At 45.5% G+C, this 21,136-nt stretch overlaps 1 protein-coding gene across 5 annotated transcripts; it reads right to left on the bottom strand.

The window, feature by feature from the left end:
• Window positions 1-482: 482 nt before the first annotated feature.
• Gata3 (GATA binding protein 3) lies at window positions 483-20,829 on the bottom strand. Of its 5 annotated transcripts, XM_051194837.1 has the most exons (6): window positions 20,643-20,829; window positions 19,586-19,909; window positions 16,717-17,253; window positions 11,076-11,221; window positions 5,726-5,851; window positions 483-1,292 (listed from the first exon to the last, which is right to left on the bottom strand). In XM_051194837.1, the coding sequence occupies exons 2-6, from the start codon at window positions 19,821-19,823 to the stop codon at window positions 1,008-1,010; spliced, it is 1,332 nt and encodes a 443-aa protein (XP_051050794.1). In that variant the 5' UTR covers window positions 19,824-19,909; window positions 20,643-20,829; the 3' UTR covers window positions 483-1,007. The 5 variants fall into 5 exon arrangements, with proteins under 5 accessions (XP_051050794.1, XP_051050793.1, XP_051050795.1 ...); XM_051194836.1 differs by lacking the exon at window positions 20,643-20,829 and having other exon boundaries at window positions 19,586-20,005; XM_051194838.1 differs by lacking the exon at window positions 20,643-20,829 and having other exon boundaries at window positions 11,076-11,218; window positions 19,586-20,005.
• Window positions 20,830-21,136: the final 307 nt, after the last annotated feature.

Here is a 21,136-nt window from a genome sequence, read left to right as displayed (position 1 = left end):
GGGAAAACAAACCCTCCAGAGTACATCCACCTTAGGTCAACTGAAAGCAAGCTAGTTTATTCAACCAAAAATCCGAGAAAAAGGAAAACATTAAAACCGAAAAAAAAAAAAAAAAAAAAAAAAGAAAGAAAAAGAAAAGCAGTTCTTAAAGCTAGCAGTAAATAAATTTATACAACAATTCAGTCTGTATAATATGATGAAATAAATCTACATCTTTTCTTATTTTGGTGCTTCTGAATTATACATACAAACAACAATTACAGGGACTGGTTCACAGAGCATGGAGGCCTAGACATGACATTCTTAAATCCTCACTGGCAATTGGTGAGATTTCACACTGATTGCCCAGATCTGAGATTTCCTTTGCAAAGGCTCACAGCCCGGAACAAATGATTTGCCTACAACATTTTTTTTTTCTTGGATTTTTTTCTTTTCTTTTCTTTTTTTTTTTTTTTTTTTTTTTTTTAATTTTTTTCTTTCTTTTTTTTATTTTTTATTATTATTTTTTTTAATGCATCAAACAACTAAAGGGAAACAAAACTGACAGCGTGCCCATTTGGACATCAAGACTTAGTTTCTTCTGTCTCTCCCTCCATACTTTATCCTCCCTATATTCCTTAAAATTCTTGGCATCCTTCATGCCTTTCTTACAGCTATCCAGGTACAATAAAGTCTTCCTCAAATGTACAGTATTTCTTACAATATAAGTTATATGCAATGTTCAGCAATATTTTTTTTCACAGCACTAGAGACCCTGTTAAATAGGGAATATGAGTCTGAATGGCTTATTCACAAATGGGATCCGGATTCAGTGGTTGGAACACAGACACCACCGGGAGCTCCTTTGAAAAAAGAAGCAAACATTTTGCTTTCTGCCTTCAAAAACACAGATCTGTCGCTTTCGGGCTTCATGATACTGCTCCTGCAAAAACGCAAGTAGAAGGGGTCAGAGGGATTCTTTGTAGACTTGGAAACTCCTCGTGCATACGGAGCAGGGCTCTCCCTCTCTACCCCATGGCGGTGACCATGCTGGAAGGATGGTGAGGTCCAAAGGAGAGGCCAGAGGGCGGGTGCATGGGCGTCGGTGTGGTCAGCATGTGGCTGGAGTGGCTGAACGGGGAGATGTGACTCAAGGATGACATGTGTCTGGAGAGGGCAGCCGGGTTGAAGGAGCTGCTCTTGGGGAAGTCCTCCAGAGCGTCATGCACCTTTTTGCACTTTTTGGATTTGCTAGACATCTTCCGGTTTCGGGTCTGGATGCCTTCCTTCTTCATAGTCAGGGGTCTGTTAATCTAAACAAAGATCAATTTTTTTTTTTTTTTTTTACTTTTTGCTGCCTTTGAAATGGTACAGGCTTTTTGCACAGTGGCATGGGGCCCTGCCACCTGCCTTAGGCCAGGGGGGTGTTTTTCAAGGGACTATAGTGCTCCTGTAAGGGGCTTCCCACTCAGCTGCCACAGCTTTCAAAGCCCAGAGGTGCCAAGCATACCTCATAAAAGCTCATCATAATTCAAATGGGAAAGTTGGCATGTTCAGGACCCACCTAGTAGGAGTATTATATCTGGCAACTTAAAATACAATAACCTGTCTTACTTCCTTAAGATTTCCCTAAGTTATTTCATGAGGAAACGGGTTTTGAGACACTTTGGGGGGCACACACCATTTTGTTTACTTGTTTGATGAATCTAATCTGGTACTTCCCACATAGAAGGAGCCAGTGGGGGGTTGTGGGGTGTGTCCAGCCTCCAGTGTTGATGTCTACCTTTCTTGGAAATTAGGACTCCTGTACCTCACTGCAAAGGTCTGACTGCCACTCTTCCACCCAGCTTTTTCACAATGTAATATGGTGGAAAACCTTCCTCCGGGATGTGTGTTCTGAGACTTTTAGAAGGAAGAATGTTCTGGGGATGAAACCCAGGGCCTCACCACACTCATAGCTACTTACATAGCCCTGGAGCCTATCCAAAAGCAGTGTGCTCTTCCAAAGGATAACCCTGTGTCCACATCACCCAACAGCAACCATTGTGATTGGCAGCTGCTGCTGCCCCTAGCCTGCCTCTGCATCTTGAACAGGACAAGCAACTGAAACCAACCAATGAACCCAAAGTCCTTTGACAGTATGTAAGGAAATTGGCAGTCAAAATGAAAAACCAAGGATGCATCACATAAAGATGCAAGATCCTTCTCTGAAGATCGCTAGGCTTGCAGGACATGATGGCATATACCTAGAATGCAGGGATAGGAGGGCTAGGAGTTCCAGAATAGCCTGAGCTACTAGCAAGACCCCACTGAGAGAAAGAGACCACCCTCTTGGTTAAGTGATTAAGTGTCCTTTTAAAATCATGTACTTTGGGGACACAGAATCAAGGATGGGGCTTTACAAAGCTAACAGAGGCAAGTCAATGTCAACAGCACACATCTGTCACAATGAACCGACTGCATATCTAGCTGTGTTCCCAGGGATGCAACCAAGAATCTTGACAAGAGGGAACCAGGGCCCATTGCTGCCTGCCATGCTAAGAGCAAGCAGTCCCAGCTACCAGGCTTCTACAGTGTGGATAAAAAGACTGCCTTGGCTCTGGCCTGCTCTTCTCTGCTTCTGAGGCTGGAAATGACAGTTAAGGAAGGAAAGACTCAAATAGCCCAGAAGGACTAAATAAGAACATGACTTCCTGGTGTTGGCAAGTCACCTGAGAGGGATATCAAGTCCCACACCGGAGCCTCAGGACCTTATTAACCCCTATGATAGGAAGACGGGGTGAGTAAAAGCAGAAGAGCCAAAGTCAGTGCCAGAAAAATGTCTCAGGGCTCCTTCAGGTTGTCAGGAAGATAAAGATGCCACCCACAGAGATGACAGGTATCCACTCCCACGGCAGACCTTCCCTAAGATAATGTCTAGATACACCACTGTGTATACCAATCACTAGATGTACACAGCTAGATATCTAAATATAATATCTAGTTACACCAATAGCTACATGGCCACAGATAGCTAGTCACAACACACCTAGATATGCTGATGCCGAGATAGGTAATCATCTAAACACCTAGATAAGAAGACGGGAGCCCGTGGCGTACATGTGTAGGCACAGCATGGGCAGAAGAAATTGCACGCCAAGAAAATGGTCGTAGATTATTATCTTATTGTTAAACACACCTAAGTTGCCTCCTTTGATGAACCCCATACTAAGCTAGAAGGCAAGAAGAAGGAAAAAAAAATACACACATGAGAATGTAGGCTTATAACTACAGCACTTGGGGGCTGAAGCAGGGGACTGCTGGGTCAGGGAAGGAATGAGAGGAGTAAGCAATAGAGAAAATGTCAACAGGCTGAGGGTATGACAGCTTTGTGGCACTTCCCTCGCATGCATCAAAGCTCTGGGTCCATCCCTATCACCACCAGGGAAGAAACTATGCACACACGTACTTATGTGAGAAAGCACCTTCATCACAGCTCATCACTATTGTCTTAAAAATTAGAGGTAGCTAGTTTCCCATAATTCTATAACTCCATGGAGGTGTTAAAGAAATGCACACGTGTCAGCTCTTGGAGATCTTGTGGCCCTATAAGGTCAGACTGAGAACTTTCCAAGTCCTCTATCACTTCTGACACCCCGACCTCCATAGGAGGCCTCTGACACCCTGAATTCGGCCCTGACTTCTACTTGATTAGTTATGTGACCTTGCATACCTTAGGTGTGTGCCTTTCTGAGTCATAACTCCTTCAAATACAACTGAAATAAAGAGTCTTTGCCCTATCTACATCACAGGGCTATCTGAGGCTCACATGTCAAGTAACATGGACATTCTTAGAGAGTTGGAAACTGTAGCTCAGAAAACAACCATAAAGGCTGCAGGGATGCCTGGAGAGTTAATAAATGCTAATGTTCCAGTCCCCACCAGATCACAATCACAAATCTTTCTAGCTGCTCTGCCCCATATTTGAAAGCAGGGCTTGGTTTAGTTACTGATAAATCTGTATGGCCCCAGGAGTGTGGGGACAACAGCAGATCCTTCTTAGGAAGACTCTGGTTTCCTTATGCTGGACAACTCTGAGGGACTGCATCAAGAGGTGCGAGTTTAGACTCTTACAGTATCTCAGAAACTTTATCTCAGAGAGAAAGACAGAGACAGAGAGAAACAGAGACAAAGAGAAAGAGACAGAGACAGAGAGAGGGAGAGAGAGAGATGGAGACAGGGGTGGGGGAGAAGAGAGGGAAGAAAGTTTCTCCTTCTATTCCCAGGTATTCCTGGGTAAAGTGAGTTCCTGCCAGAATGGCCACAAGCAAAAATTCCTGCTTCTTCCTCATTCCTCCCAGACTCGGCCAAAGGCAAAAGAAACCAGGAAAATAATGTAAAGTTGAAGAATAGGCGAGAGGTGACAGTCTTTTTCTTTGGTGTGTGGGGAGGGGGGGGAGTGAGGAGCTTGGTATTAACCATATAGACATTTGAGGCTGTTTTCTGCTACATAGTGAGTTCAAGGCCAGCCTAGGCACTATGAAACCCTGTTGCAAAAATAAATAAAAAATAAAATAAGAACAAACAAAAGGTTGACTAGCAATTGCCATTCTGCCAATGAGGCCCAGAAGGAAGAAGTAACCATTTCTTTTCTCTAGTTCCAACCTCATATCTTCCCTCAGTTGCTTACATGGGAAAGCTGGTTGTGACAAGGACATCCAAAGAAATCTTTAGACATTTCTGTTCATGTTTGTCACACAGAGCATCATTTGAAGTTCATAGCACAGGGCAGCCAAGGCTTTTGCATCATCAGTAACCAAAACTTTGCTGGTTGGCCCGGAAATAGATGGCAGCACCACATATGCTTTACCCTTCCTCCTCCTGCAAGGTAGGAGCTCCTGGGCCCCACCCCGTGCAAGGGAACATGGACACAGAGTTGGTGATCTTCTGGCTTGTTTGATTTCTTGACACACAGTCTCTTTATGAAGCCCTGGCTGTCAGAGAATTCATGTAGACCAGGCTGGCCTGAAACTCACAACCATCTACCTGCATTTGTCTCCCAAGGGCCAGGGATGAAAGACATGTTGCACAACCTGACCTGGCTTGAGAACTGACCATTTTTCTGTTTTCCAAGAAGATAATTTTTTCCCCTTAAAAACTACACAGGTCCATGCTATTGTATGTCAGGTCTCAATCTCACATAAAAACTGTCCAAAACATACTAAGTGGGTAGTGGGCAGCATTCTTGTCCATCTTTTTGTTGTTTTTGAGGCCGGATCTTGCTATGTAGCCTTGGTTGGCCTAGTACTAGTTACGGCTTCCAACTCATGGTAGTTAGTCCTCCTGTCTCAACCTTCAAAGTGACAAGGTTATGGATATATTACCAAATCTGGGTTCCTCCTCTGTCTCTAACCCTTCCGTCTCAGCCCAGATGTTTTCAAAACTATGTCCAGCCACATGTGGTGACACTCATCTGTAATCCTAGCACTCTGGAAAAAGCTACAATAGGAAGACCAGGAGCCAAAGGCCAGCCCCCCTATCCATGTAAAGTAAAAAGCTAGCCTGGGCTATATAAAACATGTGTCTCAGAAAACCAAGAATTACAAATAATAAACTCAATCCTACTGTGTTGATTTCTGAACAAATTGCTTAGCTCCAAAGACATTGAATAAAACCCATCAGGAATCTGGGTGCTGGTGCTGGTGCTGTTTCTTCGGTATGTATGGTCAGGATCCCCACCACCCCAGCCAGGTCCAGTCCCACTTACATTGTGCAGCTTGTAGTAGAGTCCACAGGCATTGCAGACCGGGTCCCCGTTAGCGTTCCTTCTCCAGAGGGTGGTGGTGGTGGTCTGACAGTTCGCACAGGATGTCCCTGCTCTCCTTGCTGCTGACTGGGGGTGGGAGAGAAGAGAGGATGAAATCAGAACAAATAGTAAATGTGGTGGAGCTACAAAGACAGGCGTGGAGGCAAGAAAAAAAAAAAAAAAGATTGAAATCAAAACTAGCAAGTGGGCCACATGAAAGTCATGAAGATCCCAGGTCATCCCTGAGAAGAAAGATGCAGCCAATCCAGTGCTTAGGAGTTCATGGAGCCTCAGCAGGCAACCTTAGTGAGGGACTCGAGAGAAGCCATGCCACCTCCTTGGGGACATTACCCTCCCCCTTCCATCCCTATGAAGTACACCACAGAGTTCATTTTAAGGTGACAATTTCTAATTAGCCAGGCTAATTTTGGTACCAAGCTGTTAGTCATTTCCATTCATCATTCCCAGGCCACAAGAGTTCTTTTTCAAGAAAGACTACCAAATATGTTAATCTCGACGTCAGCTGCTGGATGCCAAGGCATACTAACAGCAAAATGAAAGTAAACCTGAGCTAGGAAACCCTCACTAGGCTCCCTAACTCAGGAAACATTGAATTGGGTGGGCAGAATGGTAGTTGCCTGGAAACTCTGGAATGCTGGGGCAGGAGAATTACTGCTAGCTGGCATTACATAGTAGGAGAAAGAAGCAAATGAGAAGGTATGTTAATACAGATGTATGAAGATAGCCTGGTGAAACCCAATACTTTGCATGCCAAACTAAAAATTGAATTTATATATAGATATGTAAATACAGATATTTTAAAGACTACAAAAAAACCCAGGTTGCCATGATTTAGGAAGAAGATGTCCTGAGTCAAAACCCTGCCTAGTCGCCATGCCAAATAGCTGATACTATTGGACTGGGCAGGTCACTTGCCATTCCCAGGACAGCCAGCCTCAATAGCTTTAGGTAGGCAGCCATCATGTAATGAGACAATTAAAAAAAAAAAAAAAGATATCTGAATCTTTAGTAGGAATCCTGGGCCCACCTGACTCTAGTCTCACACCTCCTGTGTGAGGTTCAATATTTCCTACTAGCTGTTCTCTAAGGGAGCACAGGAGTCATAGGCCAAATGTCAGCCTCATCTTGAATTTTAATTCCCTGGCTATGTGGGCTTAGTGGTTTACTCACAACTTTAATTCCTGCACTTGAAAACTTACAAGATTGCCACCAACTTAAGGCCAGCCTGGGCTACACAAGTTTCAGGACAGTATGGGTTACAAAGAGAGACCCTGTCTCAAAATTAAATCTAAATGTCCTTAGTTCTGCTTTCATTTTCTTTAACACACAGAGATTTCTTCTACCATTTGTATATTAAAACTTATCAGGCAGATTGTCTATGCACATGTTTGATGAAAAATTAACGTCAAAACTGTTGAAAGAAAATGGAACTGTGGGCCATCACAATGGCTCACAGATAAAAACACAATCAAGGTTGACTGGATCCCTGCAGCCTATGTGGCAGATGGAAAGAACCAACTCCTACAAGTTGTGCTTTGATCTACACACACAACACACACACACACACACACACAAATACACACATATATAAAATAAAAATGGATCTATCACTTTTAAATATTCTTTCTCACCTTGAAAAGAAAATGTTAACTCAAAAATTAGTCTGGATCCTGAGCTCAAAATTAATAGTAAAGAACAGAAAAAAAAGGCATTCAGGTAACATCAAGAAACTTCTAGTATGGAATCTGGAGATTCAGCTCAGTGGAAGAGCTGTTAATACAGCAGAAGGCCCGGGCTGGATCCCTAACCCCTGCCCCCCCCAAAAAAAAACTAGAAAAGGAGGAAGGGGTGGGGAATGGAGGGATGAAGGACAAAGGAAAGGAGAAGGAAGGAAAAGAGATTCTTCTATGACTTTAAGAACATGAAACTAAAACCTACAATGTCCCTAGCTTTATTCTCTATCAATATTTCATGAAGCACAAAGTTGCAGCAAACACTCCAAGCCGTGTTTGGAAACCCAGGGGCAATTTTGAATTCAGCAGACAGATTCCCTTCCTTTTAAAGTCCCTGGGTTGTCCCACAGATCTGTTCCCATGGGCTTTAAATAGCTCAGACTTTTTTTTTTTTCTTTCAGGGACTGTAAGGAAGTAAAATTAAAACCAGCCCTTGTCTATCACCGTGGAGAAGGTGCTGCTTTCTCGATGTCCATTCTGAAACTAAGTCACTAAGGCCCAAAGGCTGACTGGAGCCTTTGGCCACCTGCCTTTGTGAAATGTGATCATTTAATACTTAAAAACGATTTCCCCTCATGTGCTCTCTAGAAGAAAGTCCTACTGAAAACCAACACCTAATGATTTGTGACAATTATGTTACATGTGATTATTATCACCGCCCTATGGTGTTCCAGAAGAAATACTCAGATCAAGCCCAATAGTGTCCACTCAGGCAACCAGCTCTCCCAGTTCAATAATTTCAAATGAATAATGTAAATATATAAGGCTAATTAATACAATGAGTGCTCTAAATGAAGAATTCCGTGCACATGTAAATAATCCTTCACAGTAGATTGTAAAGATCAGAAATATACATGTGTGCCAGCTATGTCTCTGGTAAGACAGAGTTTAGGCAAACTTACAGCATTGCCCAGAACCACACTGCTGGGCTCCGTGGCCCAGGCATCAATAAGTCCTTCAACAAAGCAAGCCGCCCAACCCATTCTAGTTGTAAATCATAAGAAAATTCTGGAATACTAGTAGACAGGAAAGCTATGATCTAGCCACCGGTCTTCTTGTGCATGTCAGCATTTTATTTGTATCTCCTGGAGACGCTAGCTGCACGATGGGCTAAGGTGCTCATCAGTGAGTCTGCAAATATGTGAAACAAACCCATCAAACTGCAAAGGCTGAGGCACAGTGAAAAGAAGTGATAAGTAAGAAAGAAGAAAATATATCTCCAATGCCCTTACCATACATAAGCCTAGGTGTCTACACCCCAGCACAAAGATAAGAGAAGGAAAGAAAAGAGAACAAAAGGTTCTAGGTGTTTAGAAGTAGAATGTATCTAAAGGGGGTAGGAGAAAAGCTGGTGTGATGGCTCAGAGGGTAAAGGGGCTTGCCAGCAAGTCTAACGACCTGAGTTCAATCCCCAGTGGTGGGAGAACACTCACTCTTCCTGCATGTTATCTGCTGACACACACACACACACACACACACAGTAGCGTGCAGCGTACACACAAAAATAAATTAAAAGAAAATATCCATGTGTTTCCGTGTTTCATTCGAATTGTAATGGGATTGAAAATGTCAATACCACCCTGGGGTGGGAGGAAGGAGGGATGATTAACACAGACAGTTTAAATAGTGACAGCCTTTGAACTCTAGAATTAAAATCAATTATTACTCAGAGTGCCACAGACTTCATATGAAAGGTGAGTGGAAGCAAAGCTATACAAGATAGAAGTAGGGTCCTCCCCTGTGTTCTCTGTCCAGACAGAGAGAAATGCCAGATAAAGTCTCTCTCACCCATCAGACATCAGAGAGCCATGAGACTTCAGATCTTTATAACGTTTTTTTGTCTCTACAATTAAAAACTGTAACTGTACTATGATCTATTTCAACAAGAAGTTTTGTTGCTTTTTTTTTTTTTTTTTTTTTTTTTTTTGCCCTTTTTTCAGTAAGGCTGGGTTCTGGATGATTCATGGCATTCTTTTGTGGTGTGATCACACTCATTCTGAGCTAACACCTCCAGCATTTTTTTTTTTTTTTTTTTTTTTTTTTTTGTGCCTCTTGTTCTGATCCGTCTAAACATCTTGATGTTTAAGTTGGAGAAGCTGAGTTGTTGTTTATGAGTTATCTCTAGCACTCAGATATCCGGCAGCTTTTTCCTAGGAAGTTAGCTCTGCACATAAGAGAAAGGGAAAAAAATACCCTAAACTGCCTGAGAAGTGTGTGTGGTGGTGGGAGGGAGGGGGGTGTTGAGACAGTTGGAGAAAAGGGCAAAGATCAGATCGAATGAAGCCTAGAGATCTAAGATTGAAAAAAAAAAAAAAAAATTAAGTCGTGTGGGCACTTCCACCCCTAGAAAGTTTTCCTTTTTCTAAAGAGGAAGTAAAAGGTGTTAAACTGCACTGCTGTCTAGCAGGGAAGACAGATGACACCTTAAGGAAGAAATAGCGGGGATCTCATCTTTGTTTTGTTTTGTTTTTCTATCCACTCCCACCCGGTTGGAGTCTGCATGGAGAAGAAATTCTTCCCCTCCACTTGTGAGACTTAGCATTTTGATATCGCCTATGGGTATTGGCCCCTGCCAACTACTCTTATTCTCTTATATACAATTGCTCTTATATACAATCCAGCCCAAGGTTTCAGAGTCAAGTTTTCAAACAAATGCCTCCTGTTTGCTTTTTTTTTTTAATACATGTTCAATGGTTCGAGGTTTTTCTCGGGTATTCCTAATAACCAAAAGGTTCAAGAAATAAAAGAAAGTGTGTATGGTGGGAGCCAGAAGCAATCGCCCGATGGATAGTTGCTAATATACATAATAAATACATAAATAAAACCAAAGGCTAGATAAGCCCACAAGTCAAGACAGGAATCAAAAAACTTCCCCCAGGAATCACCTGTACAAAGTCCTCAAAGTCAAGAAGCAGAAAAATACCAAAGGCTGAGTCTGAAATTCAGTTTATTCAGGATCAATCCCATGGCCCAGGCCACCTTCAAACTCTACATGTGGCAGAGGCTGGCCTTGAACTCCTGATCTTGTAGCTCCAACCTCCTAAATTCTGGGATTATAGGAATGCACTACCACACTATCAGTCTTAAAGTGGTTCACCCACAGCTCTGGATCTAGAACTGCTTCCACGGAGCGTTAAGGACTTCCAGGTTATGTTCTAAATGGGATAGTTTGTTCCCACATTAAGTTTCCGTCTGTGGCACAGCAATTATTGAGTCGTCCTGACATTGCTGAGCTTATTCTATTGGGAAATAAGTTTCAAGTATAATAACCAGTAAGTTAGTATCCTTATAATTTAAGGAGTGACTTAAATATGAAAGACAAAAATACAGGTTGTTTTCTGTGTCTAATCTGAAAGAAAAAACAGGAGGAAAAGAGAAAGGGGGGATGGGGTAGGGTGGGGAGGCAGAAAAGGTAATAAAAAGAAAGGGAAGAAAAAGGAGATAAAACTGATATGGCTCTAAACTGTCCTGCCAATTCCTTGCAGAAAGCCATCCTTCCCAGAGACAACATGGAAAACACAAGCATTAAGATGAGTTCAGTTCTCCCAAGAACTTACCAGCCTTCGCTTGGGCTTGATAAGGGGCCGGTTCTGTCCATTCATTTTATGGTACAGTCCACAGGCGTTGCAAAGGTAGTGCCCAGTACCATCTCGCCGCCACAGTGGGGTGGAGGTTGCCCCACAGTTCACACACTCCCTGCCTTCTGGAAACAAGATCATGGATAAGTCACTTATGGAAGGAAAGCACACAAAAAGGAGATAACATTTAAAATTATGAGGAAGGGTTTGTGAAATCCCTCAGTGAGTAAAGGCACTTACTGCCAAACCTGGTTGTAAAGAGACAACCAACCCCCAGAAGTTGTTTTCCGTCCTCCACATATGTACACAGGCATACACACACACACACACACACACACACACACACACACACACACACACCACAATTCCAAACTCATTTAACAGTTCAACCCATCTCCAAAGTGCTCCAAAGTTATGACTCTGTGTCTGACATAAGTCTTCCTGTTACACACGTCAGGTGAGTAAAGAGTAGCAGAACCTTGACTTTGACATGTCCCACTTGGTGAGGAAGATAGAGCCAAAAGGAAGGAGGGAGACTTAAAACATTTCCCTAAGAGGATGCTGAGTGTGAAACAGTCCATATGCAAAGCAAAAGATTTCTTTCATTTTCCTCAAAAGGAAAAGTAAATGAAGCAAGGAGTGGTGACCCAGTTGGTCACCGGGCTGTCTGTATAAATTGGCTCAATAATGAAGATTAGGATGGGGAGAAAGGAAAGATTAATCGATGGCTAGATAGATAAACAGATAATAGATGGATGTGTAGATTGATCAATTGGCTGACTGATTGAGTAGCTAGAATTTCACATTTTTTACTGCCAATAAAACTGTAAGTGCCCCTAGTTGCAAAGTCATCAATTCAGGCCCAACAGGACTGACTCAACCTCTTATTCTCAGAGCCTCCCCTCCAGAAAATAGCACATTTCCTGTAGGTTTCCAGCCACTATTAGAAGGATTGAAGTTAGACTCTTGCCCCAGCCTGGACAGCGAAGGGGCTGATATGGGGAAATACAGTATAAGCCTTTAGGCAGGAAATCTTCAAGAGCAAGCGGAAAAGCCAGAAGAAAGAGTAGAAGGGATAGACTGAAAGTCAGATAAAGATTGGGAAGAGAACTAGTTAAGGAGATCCACTCATTAACTGAGGCCAGACTGCAGCTTCTCTTCTTCCGAAACCACAAATAAACAAACAGAAAACCAGCCCAGCCAGGTTTGTTCACTTCCAGAACCAGGGCTGAATCAGGACAGGCACCCACTCCCAGAAAGTTCCTCGGTAGAAATGGATCCCCAGGAAGTGGACAGACAGACTTCTTTGCACCTTCTGAAACCAGAGAAGAGCCTTTTAGAAGGACCTCCTCCACTTTGGGGAGTGTAGAGAAATACACTAGCATTCTTAGTTCCTCAGAGAGGAAGTGGAGGGCCCTGTCATCCACAAGAACATGCAGCTCAACCGGGCCTGTGGCAGAGTAATGAGAGGGAGACACAGTGAATAGTGTGTGTGTGTGTGTGTGTGTGTGTGTGTGTGTGTGTGTGTGTGTGTGTAAAGAATAGCTCTAAAGAGTTCTTCAAAGGGGCTGAAACTATAGTGTGATGCAATAGTAGAGTATTTGCCTAGCATGTACAGGCACTGGATTTGCTCCTCAGCACTTAAAAAGGGGATCCCTTTGCCTTGAAAGATTAATCAATGACAAATGAAGTAAAGGAAGAAACTCCAGAAGAGCCATTTGAAATTCCCACTTTCCAGGAAAGAAACAAAGTCTACCTTGGTAGATAGAAGACCTAAGGATTTTTGGAAAGCTCCAGATCAAAACCAACAAGAGGTGTTCACACCTGTGGGCTTGTCACCTTCTCTAGGGACAAAATTTTGCAAGTTACCATCACCACAATTTAACTCCAATTCTCTCTAACAGTAGCCAAAAAAAAAAAAAAAAAAAAAAAAAAAAAAATTAGAAACATCATTTTCATCTTCTCCATTACTTGGGGGCTGTGTGTAAACTTGCTTTTTCAAAAATTGATTTGAGCAATTTTTTTCTAGATTACAAAAAGGCTCTTAACGTGGGGTCTGTAGAGAACTCTTCCTTGCTGTCTCTGGGACTAGATATGAAACCTTATACATATAGCGAAAGGCACTTCGATAGGAACTCGATTCTCTATTAACTTTTCCTGATTCCTCAAAGGTCCTGGAGTGTGTCGTATTCAGACAATTTTCACGTGGGGTCAAACTTTGATGGGATATTGCCAGTGGATGTGGAGAAGCAGAAGAGGTGAGTGGGTGTTAAGGAAGTACCAGCTGTAGAGCCATGGCCAGGAGGCCTTCCTGTTTTGGCTTCCCAAGTATCTACTGCATTCACAGCTCAAATACTGGGAGATACTATGGCCATGGCCCAGCCAAGGCCTGCTTTTTATCCTGTCTGCACAGGGTTCACTTAGGTCCCCTTCTCTGTGTAAGCAGCACTGAGCAGAAAGGCATAGTGATACTTGCTGCTTATATGTTGCCTGCACCAGGCCAGCAGAAAGATAGCAAGTTGCTACCCTGAACAGGGTGAATGCCTAGGTACCCTGGTTGGTGCTGAGGGGATCTCCCAGCCTGTGGCCAGGTTGATTTCCTTTCCATTGTCAGGTAGGAGGGAGACAGCTTCCTTTTTAGAGGGCCCTGAAAGCAGATAGCACCACGATGGTTGCTCTCAGGCAGAACCCTGCACACTAGAGCAATTTTCTGTCTTGATTCACTCCCCAAGTTTCTACTGCCTTGCCTTGCTTGGGCTTTTCTCTTTTCGTTTCTCCCTGCCTCTACTGTGACTTCAGCTCACAGCCAATTTTCCTAATGGAGGGCCTGACTCTCCTGCTTTCTGTCTTCCTCTTACCTCTCCCCCAGCTGCTGTGAGCTGCCAGGCAGACACCTCTCTTAGGTGACAAGAACCACAGAGCAGTGAGGCCTCTTGACATTCAACAGCCATTTTCAAATGCCCCTTGGGTTTCGGACTGAAACCCTGAGACTGGACTGTGTAGGAGCAGGAGGCGGGTCAGCTATTTTTCTCAGGAGAGTGAAAGGAGGTACCCACATCCAAAAAGTGATCAGGGAAACAGAAAAATGACCCTTTGGGGAAAAATAAAAGCAACAGCAGCAGCTTTGTCTTTTGTTCACAAAGATAGATCCCAGACCGAAAGCAAAGACATCAAGAAAGCAATGCAAGCGCTGACCACAGCCTCAACGGTTTCTCCCAAGCACAGCAGCAGCCCTGATCTGCATCTCTTTTCTATATCGCCCCATAAATGCCATCTGCAAAGAGGAAAGAAAGGACAGGGCAAAGAGGAAAAGGAAGAGAAGGGGGCGGAAGGGGGAAGGGGAAGGGATGGGAAACAAACCTAAGAGAATACCTGCTACAAGAATTCCCTCTAGTCTACCCTCTGCATACTGAGAGCTTCTAGAAACTTCCCTCTACACTCCAAAAGTCCCAGGTCCTTTGCAGACCAGGTATGCCACTCTTGGTTTTTATGACTGTGAGAAAGGAGTAAGAAGGAGGAAGTAAAATGTCAGATTTCTCTCCTTCACCACAGACATAGGTATTCCTGGCTCTGGGTCAGAGAAAACTTAGTACTGTCCTGTTTCTCTCCACCCTCACCCCACCACCCACAAGCTTAAGGAAAGAGTTGAGAGAAAGAAGCAGATCAGACCAAGAACAGAAAGTGTGCAAACCTAAGGAGATGGAACAGAAACGTGGAAATGAGGGCACAGACTTAAGTGTTCTGGAAAGTCAGAGCCCCCCCCCTTCCGCGCTCTAGCCTCAGACCTGGCACTTCCCTGACCTCAGAGCCCCACCAGTACAGAGAATTTTCATTTTTCTTTGTTTTTAAACCCCATTGCAACCTCAAAACACATAGCCTTCTTTCCTTGACTTTAGCCCTCCAGCAGCACATATTGGAGGCAACCAGTCCTTTTACCTCTCTCTAGGCCAGTGCCTACACTCCCCACAAGCCCCGTTCTTGGTTCTTGCCCAAGCACCTTAGCAGACCACATTACTCCCTCAGCCCTCTCTTCCTCTAGCTTTCTTTTTGACTCTACCAACGAGCCTACCTCCTTCTCCCTCCTGCCTACTTTCATGTACTGAACATGCAGGTCTGAGTTTTTCTGTCAGCCTAACCGCATCCGGACTCTATTAAAGTTCCTGGCCCAGGATAAACAATGCAACTGTCGCGTGCAGCCGTCTGAAAATAATTGGATTAGCTAAAACATATCAACTAAATAGAGACAGTCCTGCTCAGGCAGTCAGAGTGAATGTCACCCTGGGAAAAAGGAAAAAGAAAGGAAGAAAGAGAGAAAGGAAAGCCCTGAAAACTGATCTCCTGGTCACTGGGCTCGCTGTACCCTCCTCCCTCTGAAGTCTTCCAAACCTAAGTGTAGTCTGAAGACTGCTCAACCAGCCCTTTATAGACAACTGATTATTTTTTTAACCTTTGCTTTTTTTTTTTTTTTAATGCAATCTATTTAGCTGGAATGGCCCACTCTGAAATGAGCACACCTTAGGAGACATAAGAACCTTCATAAAACCCTTCTAAAAATACACTTCAGTCTGATCACTCTCTTTTGACTGAAATGCTTCGAGTAGCCACAGACTGAGAATGAATTGGTCTTATTTCTAAAGCAAAGAAAAATTCTGCCTGTGTATGCTCTCTCTGCAATGACCTTGATAGAATAAATCTCTCAGTGTGCTGGAAAATACAGTTTGCTTTTGAGGGAAAAGGTAGCCGCAGAGGAAGCAGAAGCACATACCCACAGAATCTTTTTCAGCCTTGCTATCTACCGGGCCTGGCTTCCAACCAACTCCAAGAGTTAGAGGTCCTGTTCACACTGAATACTCCAAAATACACTGCAGACCAGGGACTATGCAAGGGACACTTGATGCTTCTTTAGCTCTACATCCCACTAGAAGCTACCTCATGCCCTCAGAAGTTCAGCTAAGAGTCCCTTTTCCATTTGAAGCCTGAGGATTTTACAAAGTGTCTGCCTCTTCCCAAATGACAGAGTCACACGCTTTATTTATATGTGCCTCTGTAAAGGACAGTCCTTGGCTATAGCCCCAGTGACCCTCTCTAAGGGGAGGGAAGAGGAACAGTCCGACTGACAGAGGCCAAAGGGGTCATAGGAGGGACCTGTGTTTGTTTAGGTTGGAGGAGGTTTCGTTTTAGCTTTAGACACTACAGATTTATTCCTGGGGCCTTCCATTTGGTCTTGGAAACTAAAGGTTGGCGGTAGAATCCAGAAGTCCCTCAGCAGGCAGGAGGAAAGGGCATCCATTTGTTTGTGTTAGTCTTTTTTCCTTTCCCAGCTCACTTGGATTGTGGGGCGGGGGGGGGGGGGGGGGGGTTACAAGCAGATCACACTTCCCCTCTGCAGCCTAAGTCAATAGGAGGTAAGACACATCACTTTGTTCCCAGGCTGGAAGAATGGAAGAAAATAGAGCTCCCAAGGGCTGAGGGATACCTGTAAACCTCCCAAAACACCTCTCCCCCCCCACACACACACACAAAAAAAGGGAAGGCCCTTTTTTGCCTTGACATGGATGTAGAGGAAGTAGGAGGGTGCAAAAGAGATTCCCAAGGGTGTAAGGGTGGAGATGGCGCTTACCTGTGCTGGATCGTGCCTTGGGCCTCGACTTACACCCGAACCCGGTAGGGGATCCTCCCAGCAGGCTGCTAGGTGGGAAGAGTCCGGAGCTGTACTCGGGCACGTAGGGCGGATAGGTGGTGATAGGGTGATGGGCTGAGGACGAGGCCCCTCCCAAGGTGGTCATGCTGCCTCGGGAATGGGACGTCTCCAGCTTCATGCTCTCGGGCAGCGGCACCTGATACTTGAGGCACTCTTTCTCATCTTGCCTGGCGGAGCCGGCCGATCCTGGGGTGGACAGCGACGGGTCTGGGGAGACATCCTTCGGAGGGGTGGGCGGGAAGGTGAAGAGATGCGGACTGGAGTGGCCTGCGGCCAGAGAAGAAGATGAGGCCGGAGGGTAGACGGACAGTGGCCCTGGGGAGCCGTGGTGGATGGACGTCTTGGAGAAGGGACTGAGATTCCAGGGCGAGGCGGTGTGGTGGCTGCTCAGGGCTTTGCCGCCATCCAGCCAGGGCAGGGATCCATGCAGCAGAGGTGGGCGGCATACCTGGCTCCCTGCAATGACAGGGGAAGAGGAGAGAAAAGAGAACAGCATTGAGATCAGCCCTCAGACACACCTGGAAATTCTGCCCCTGGGGCCCCCAGCTTCCCGGTCAGCATACCTCTAAACCCAACCGTGAAAGAGCTCAAAACTACTCTAATCTCCGTAGTTTCAGGAGTACCCGGCCCACACGCCTCCGGGTAGAAGCAGACCATGTCCACACCCATCAAATCTAAAACGAAAGGCCTGCTCCTAATACTCCAGAGGAGTTGCGAAGACATGGAGAAAGGTTCCATGGCTTATTTGTCCTGTCCAAATACACTCTGAACCAGATTTCCTGGGGTCTCTCTCTAGAACCTGCCTTGATTTATTGGTTTCTTTCAATGGTCCTGATTCTCCCACCACAGTCTTAATCCCAACCAGGCTGATAAGAGAGTCAGCTTGAATGATGGGGCCTGGAGGATGAAGTGAGGCCACTCCACTCTTCGACCCTAGGGAGAGGCCCAGCTCCCAAAACCCAATGCAAGGAAGGCAGGGTGCATTTAAAAGTTAATTTCAGAAAAGATTAATGCTTGCTCAGAACTGGCAAAGCTGCTTCCAAAAAGCCTGAAATGGAAATCTTTAAGGAAATTTTCATTGTCCAAGCCCTTGAGGGCTCCCCCCCCCCCGTTCTTTCCTCACTCTGCTCAATCATAGAGGAAAAGAAAATAAAACAAGTCCCTTGGCCCTGGAGACTTTCCTATTCACTGGGGCAGTATGTGAATTTTCACCTGAGACACCAAATTCCAGCTTATGTGTTTAGTTTAAACGGCATACAGGGTGACTCACTTGTATACAGAGTTCAGCCTTCACTTAAAATACACAATTTTAAGGCGTTCATAAGTTACCCATGCCCATACTCTCGGATAGGGAACCCTTCAAACTACAAGGGCTCATCTATACTCTTATTGATCTTTCAATCCCGTATGCCTCACCATTTGCTGTTCTTGTCAACCATTAAGAACAATACTGAAACTAAAATCTTGAGTGAGAGGAAGGGGAGGGGAGTCAAGAGAGATGGAGAATTCTCTTGAACGCCAAGGGTTAAGGCTCTTTTTATGCAGGAAGTAGTATAGTAAATAACATTAGGTCTGATCTACCTCATTTCCACTTAACTGCTAATCTGCACACAACCCGTGCAAAGAGCGCCCCATCCGCAGAAATGACTGTTTAAACCCCCCACCCCTCAGGCTCTAAAGTGGAGGATGCCTGCTGCCAGAGGGCCTATGAGTTGGGAGACCTGAGCAGACCTAGCTGACTGAGAAAAGCCTCACATCGTCCACCCTTCAGTTTTTTGCTCTGAGCACAAAACTTAACAACTGGGAAGTGTTAAAGGTCCCCTTTCCCAACCACATAAGGCTGGGTTTCTTCCTTTCTTTTTTAAACACCTTAGAACTCCCCTAAACTTCTCAAGGTAAGTGGTTTAGGGGAGGCAACTGGAAAGGCTCCTACTTAAAAAGAACCTTTGGTGTATCCTACATCTCCGAGGAGCCTATAGGAAGTACTGTAGGCCGGAGGAGAAAATAAGGTCAGGGTTGCTGGCAATGAAGCAACCTAAAAGCAAAAAAAAAAAAAAAAAAAAAAAAAAAGGCAGGAAAATTCTGTGTAACCGGGAGTCTAAGCGAACCTGACTTCTCTTCAACTTAAGGCTTTGCCCCCTTTATATCATGCCAACCACCAGATTCTCTTCCTCAAGCCACCAGTAGGTAGGAAATCTGCCTAAAACTCAAATACACTAACTTTGGGGGAAAGCCAAAGAAAGTAAAAATAAACACATGTGTTTGGGCCTTTCTGAAAATATAAAAGGAGAAACAAATTTCAAGGCTCTAGAGAAAGACCCCTTCCACCAAATAGCTAGAAGCTGGAAGCCCTTCAGAGGAGCCCGGTTCCAGGCCGGCCTGGCCGGCACTGCTGGCCGATCTAAAAGGCTCGGCGCGGTGCCTGCAGGCACAGCTTGAGATGTCCTGGGCTGCAAAATCCACAGCGCGTGGACCAGGCTGCAAGTACGCGCCTGCCAGGTGAGTGCCTGGCCCAAACGACACCCGCTAAGAGGGGCGCCTGCTGCACTCTTTTTAAAAAACACTCTCCCAACGAGCGACACAGCTTTCCTCGCCCATTTCCGGGCCCCAATTTTTTTCTTTTCTTTTCTTTCTTTCTTTTTTTTTTTTTTTTTTTTTTTTTTTTTTTTGAACTAGTGACACACTTAGGGGCTTTCGCTGGCTCTGCCCAGCCTGAGTCTCTGGGAGTCTCCCAGACTCTGGAAAACATGAGCGGATCGAGAGGGTTCCTGCACCCAGGTGGACTCACCGTGGTGGGTCGGAGGATACCTCTGCACGGTAGCCCTGACGGAGTTTCCGTAGTAGGACGGGACGTGGTTGCCTTGACCATCGATGTTAAAAAGTACGTCCACCTCTTCCGTCAGTGGGTACTGAGCCTCCATGTACGAATGACCGAGGCCTGGGTGGTGAGTGTCCGGGTGCTGCCCGTTGAGGACCGCGGGGTGGTGGTGGCTCACCCAGCGCGGCTGGTCCGCAGTCACCTCCATGTCCTCGGCTATGCTCGCGCCCTCTCTCCGGCCCGGAACCCTCGCGGATAGAGGGAGGGCTGTCGGCCTGGGAGGTCCGAGGACTCCTGCCGTCGGAGGCCCGGGAAAGGGGTCGTTTAATGATTTGTTTGTAGTGAAGTGAATAGGAAAGATGAGCAAAAAAAGAGGGTTGGGGAGGAAAGAAAAATCTTTATGGGATAATTTGACAAAAAAAAAGAAAGAAAGAAAAAAGGAAGAAAGAAAAGAAAAGAAAGAAAGAAAAAGTAAGGGAGGGAGGAAGAGAGAGACCCCCCCGGAAAAAAAAAAGGTAGAAGCGACGGAGTAAAGAGGCCAAGAGGGGGGGAAAAAGAAAAGAAAAAAGAACGCTGGAATCCAAGTGTGGCCACACTGCTCACTGGTTCCTCGGCGCTCAGAGACGGTTGCTCCTCCGCTGCTCACCTGCAAAGGAGAGAAGAGGAGATCTGGGTGAGCTGTAAGTACTTTAACACCTGAGATTCTGGAGGACGCTAGGTCTCCTCGAGCTTCCCGCAGGGCCGACTCACCGGGAACGTGCACAAGCACGCGAAGACCCGGCGGGAGAGGAAGCCAAGCTCCTCAGCACATCTCGCAGGAGCCCGGGACTGACTAAGCAATTAAAACTTGGGGACAAGTCCTCCCTGGAGGACAGCGGCCCCGGGATCTTTCCAACCACTACAAATCCTCCCAAAGAATAAAGCTGAGCTTTAAGTTTACAGGGGGGAAAAAAAGGTTAAAAAAAAGGCCCTCGGCCCTCTAAGTGGAGAGAGGGAGATTAAAAAAAAAAAAAGTCACAATACTGACCTGAGTAACAAGGAGTGGAGAGGAGGAGGCGTGTGACCTGCCCAGTCAGATTGCGTAGCTCTCTATATCTTGCTCTCTCTCTCTCTCTCTCTCTCTCTCTCTCTCTCTCTCTCTCTCTCTCTCTCTCTCTCTCTCTCTTTCCCTCTCCCTCTCTCAGTATTTTTTTTTTTTTACAGGGAATGCATTCTTTCTGAAAGTATCAAGACGGCGCCAGGCAGCTCAGTGTTCGCAGACAGCTGTGGCGCGACGCAACTTAAGGAGGTTCTAGTGTCATCCGCGCCGAGGGGGAGGAGCCTGACTCTGGCAGGAGGGCACACGATCCCCAGCACAAGGAAACTGCAACCCAAACCCGCTCCAGGACTTCACCCCCACCCCACACCCCCACCCCCTCACACCGCCGCCCCTCCTCCCGCCCCTCCACTGACCGGAAAGGGGCGCCGCCAAGGCCGCCTAGGGCAGAGGGGCCGCGGGCAGGGTGGGCGAGGCCGGCCGGG

This window comes from Phodopus roborovskii, unplaced genomic scaffold (assembly GCF_943737965.1).
Source record: "Phodopus roborovskii unplaced genomic scaffold, PHOROB, whole genome shotgun sequence".
NCBI classification, from domain to species: Eukaryota; Metazoa; Chordata; class Mammalia; order Rodentia; family Cricetidae; genus Phodopus; species Phodopus roborovskii.
Note: the sequence above shows the minus strand (reverse complement) of the source record. Positions and strands in the feature narration are given on the sequence as shown.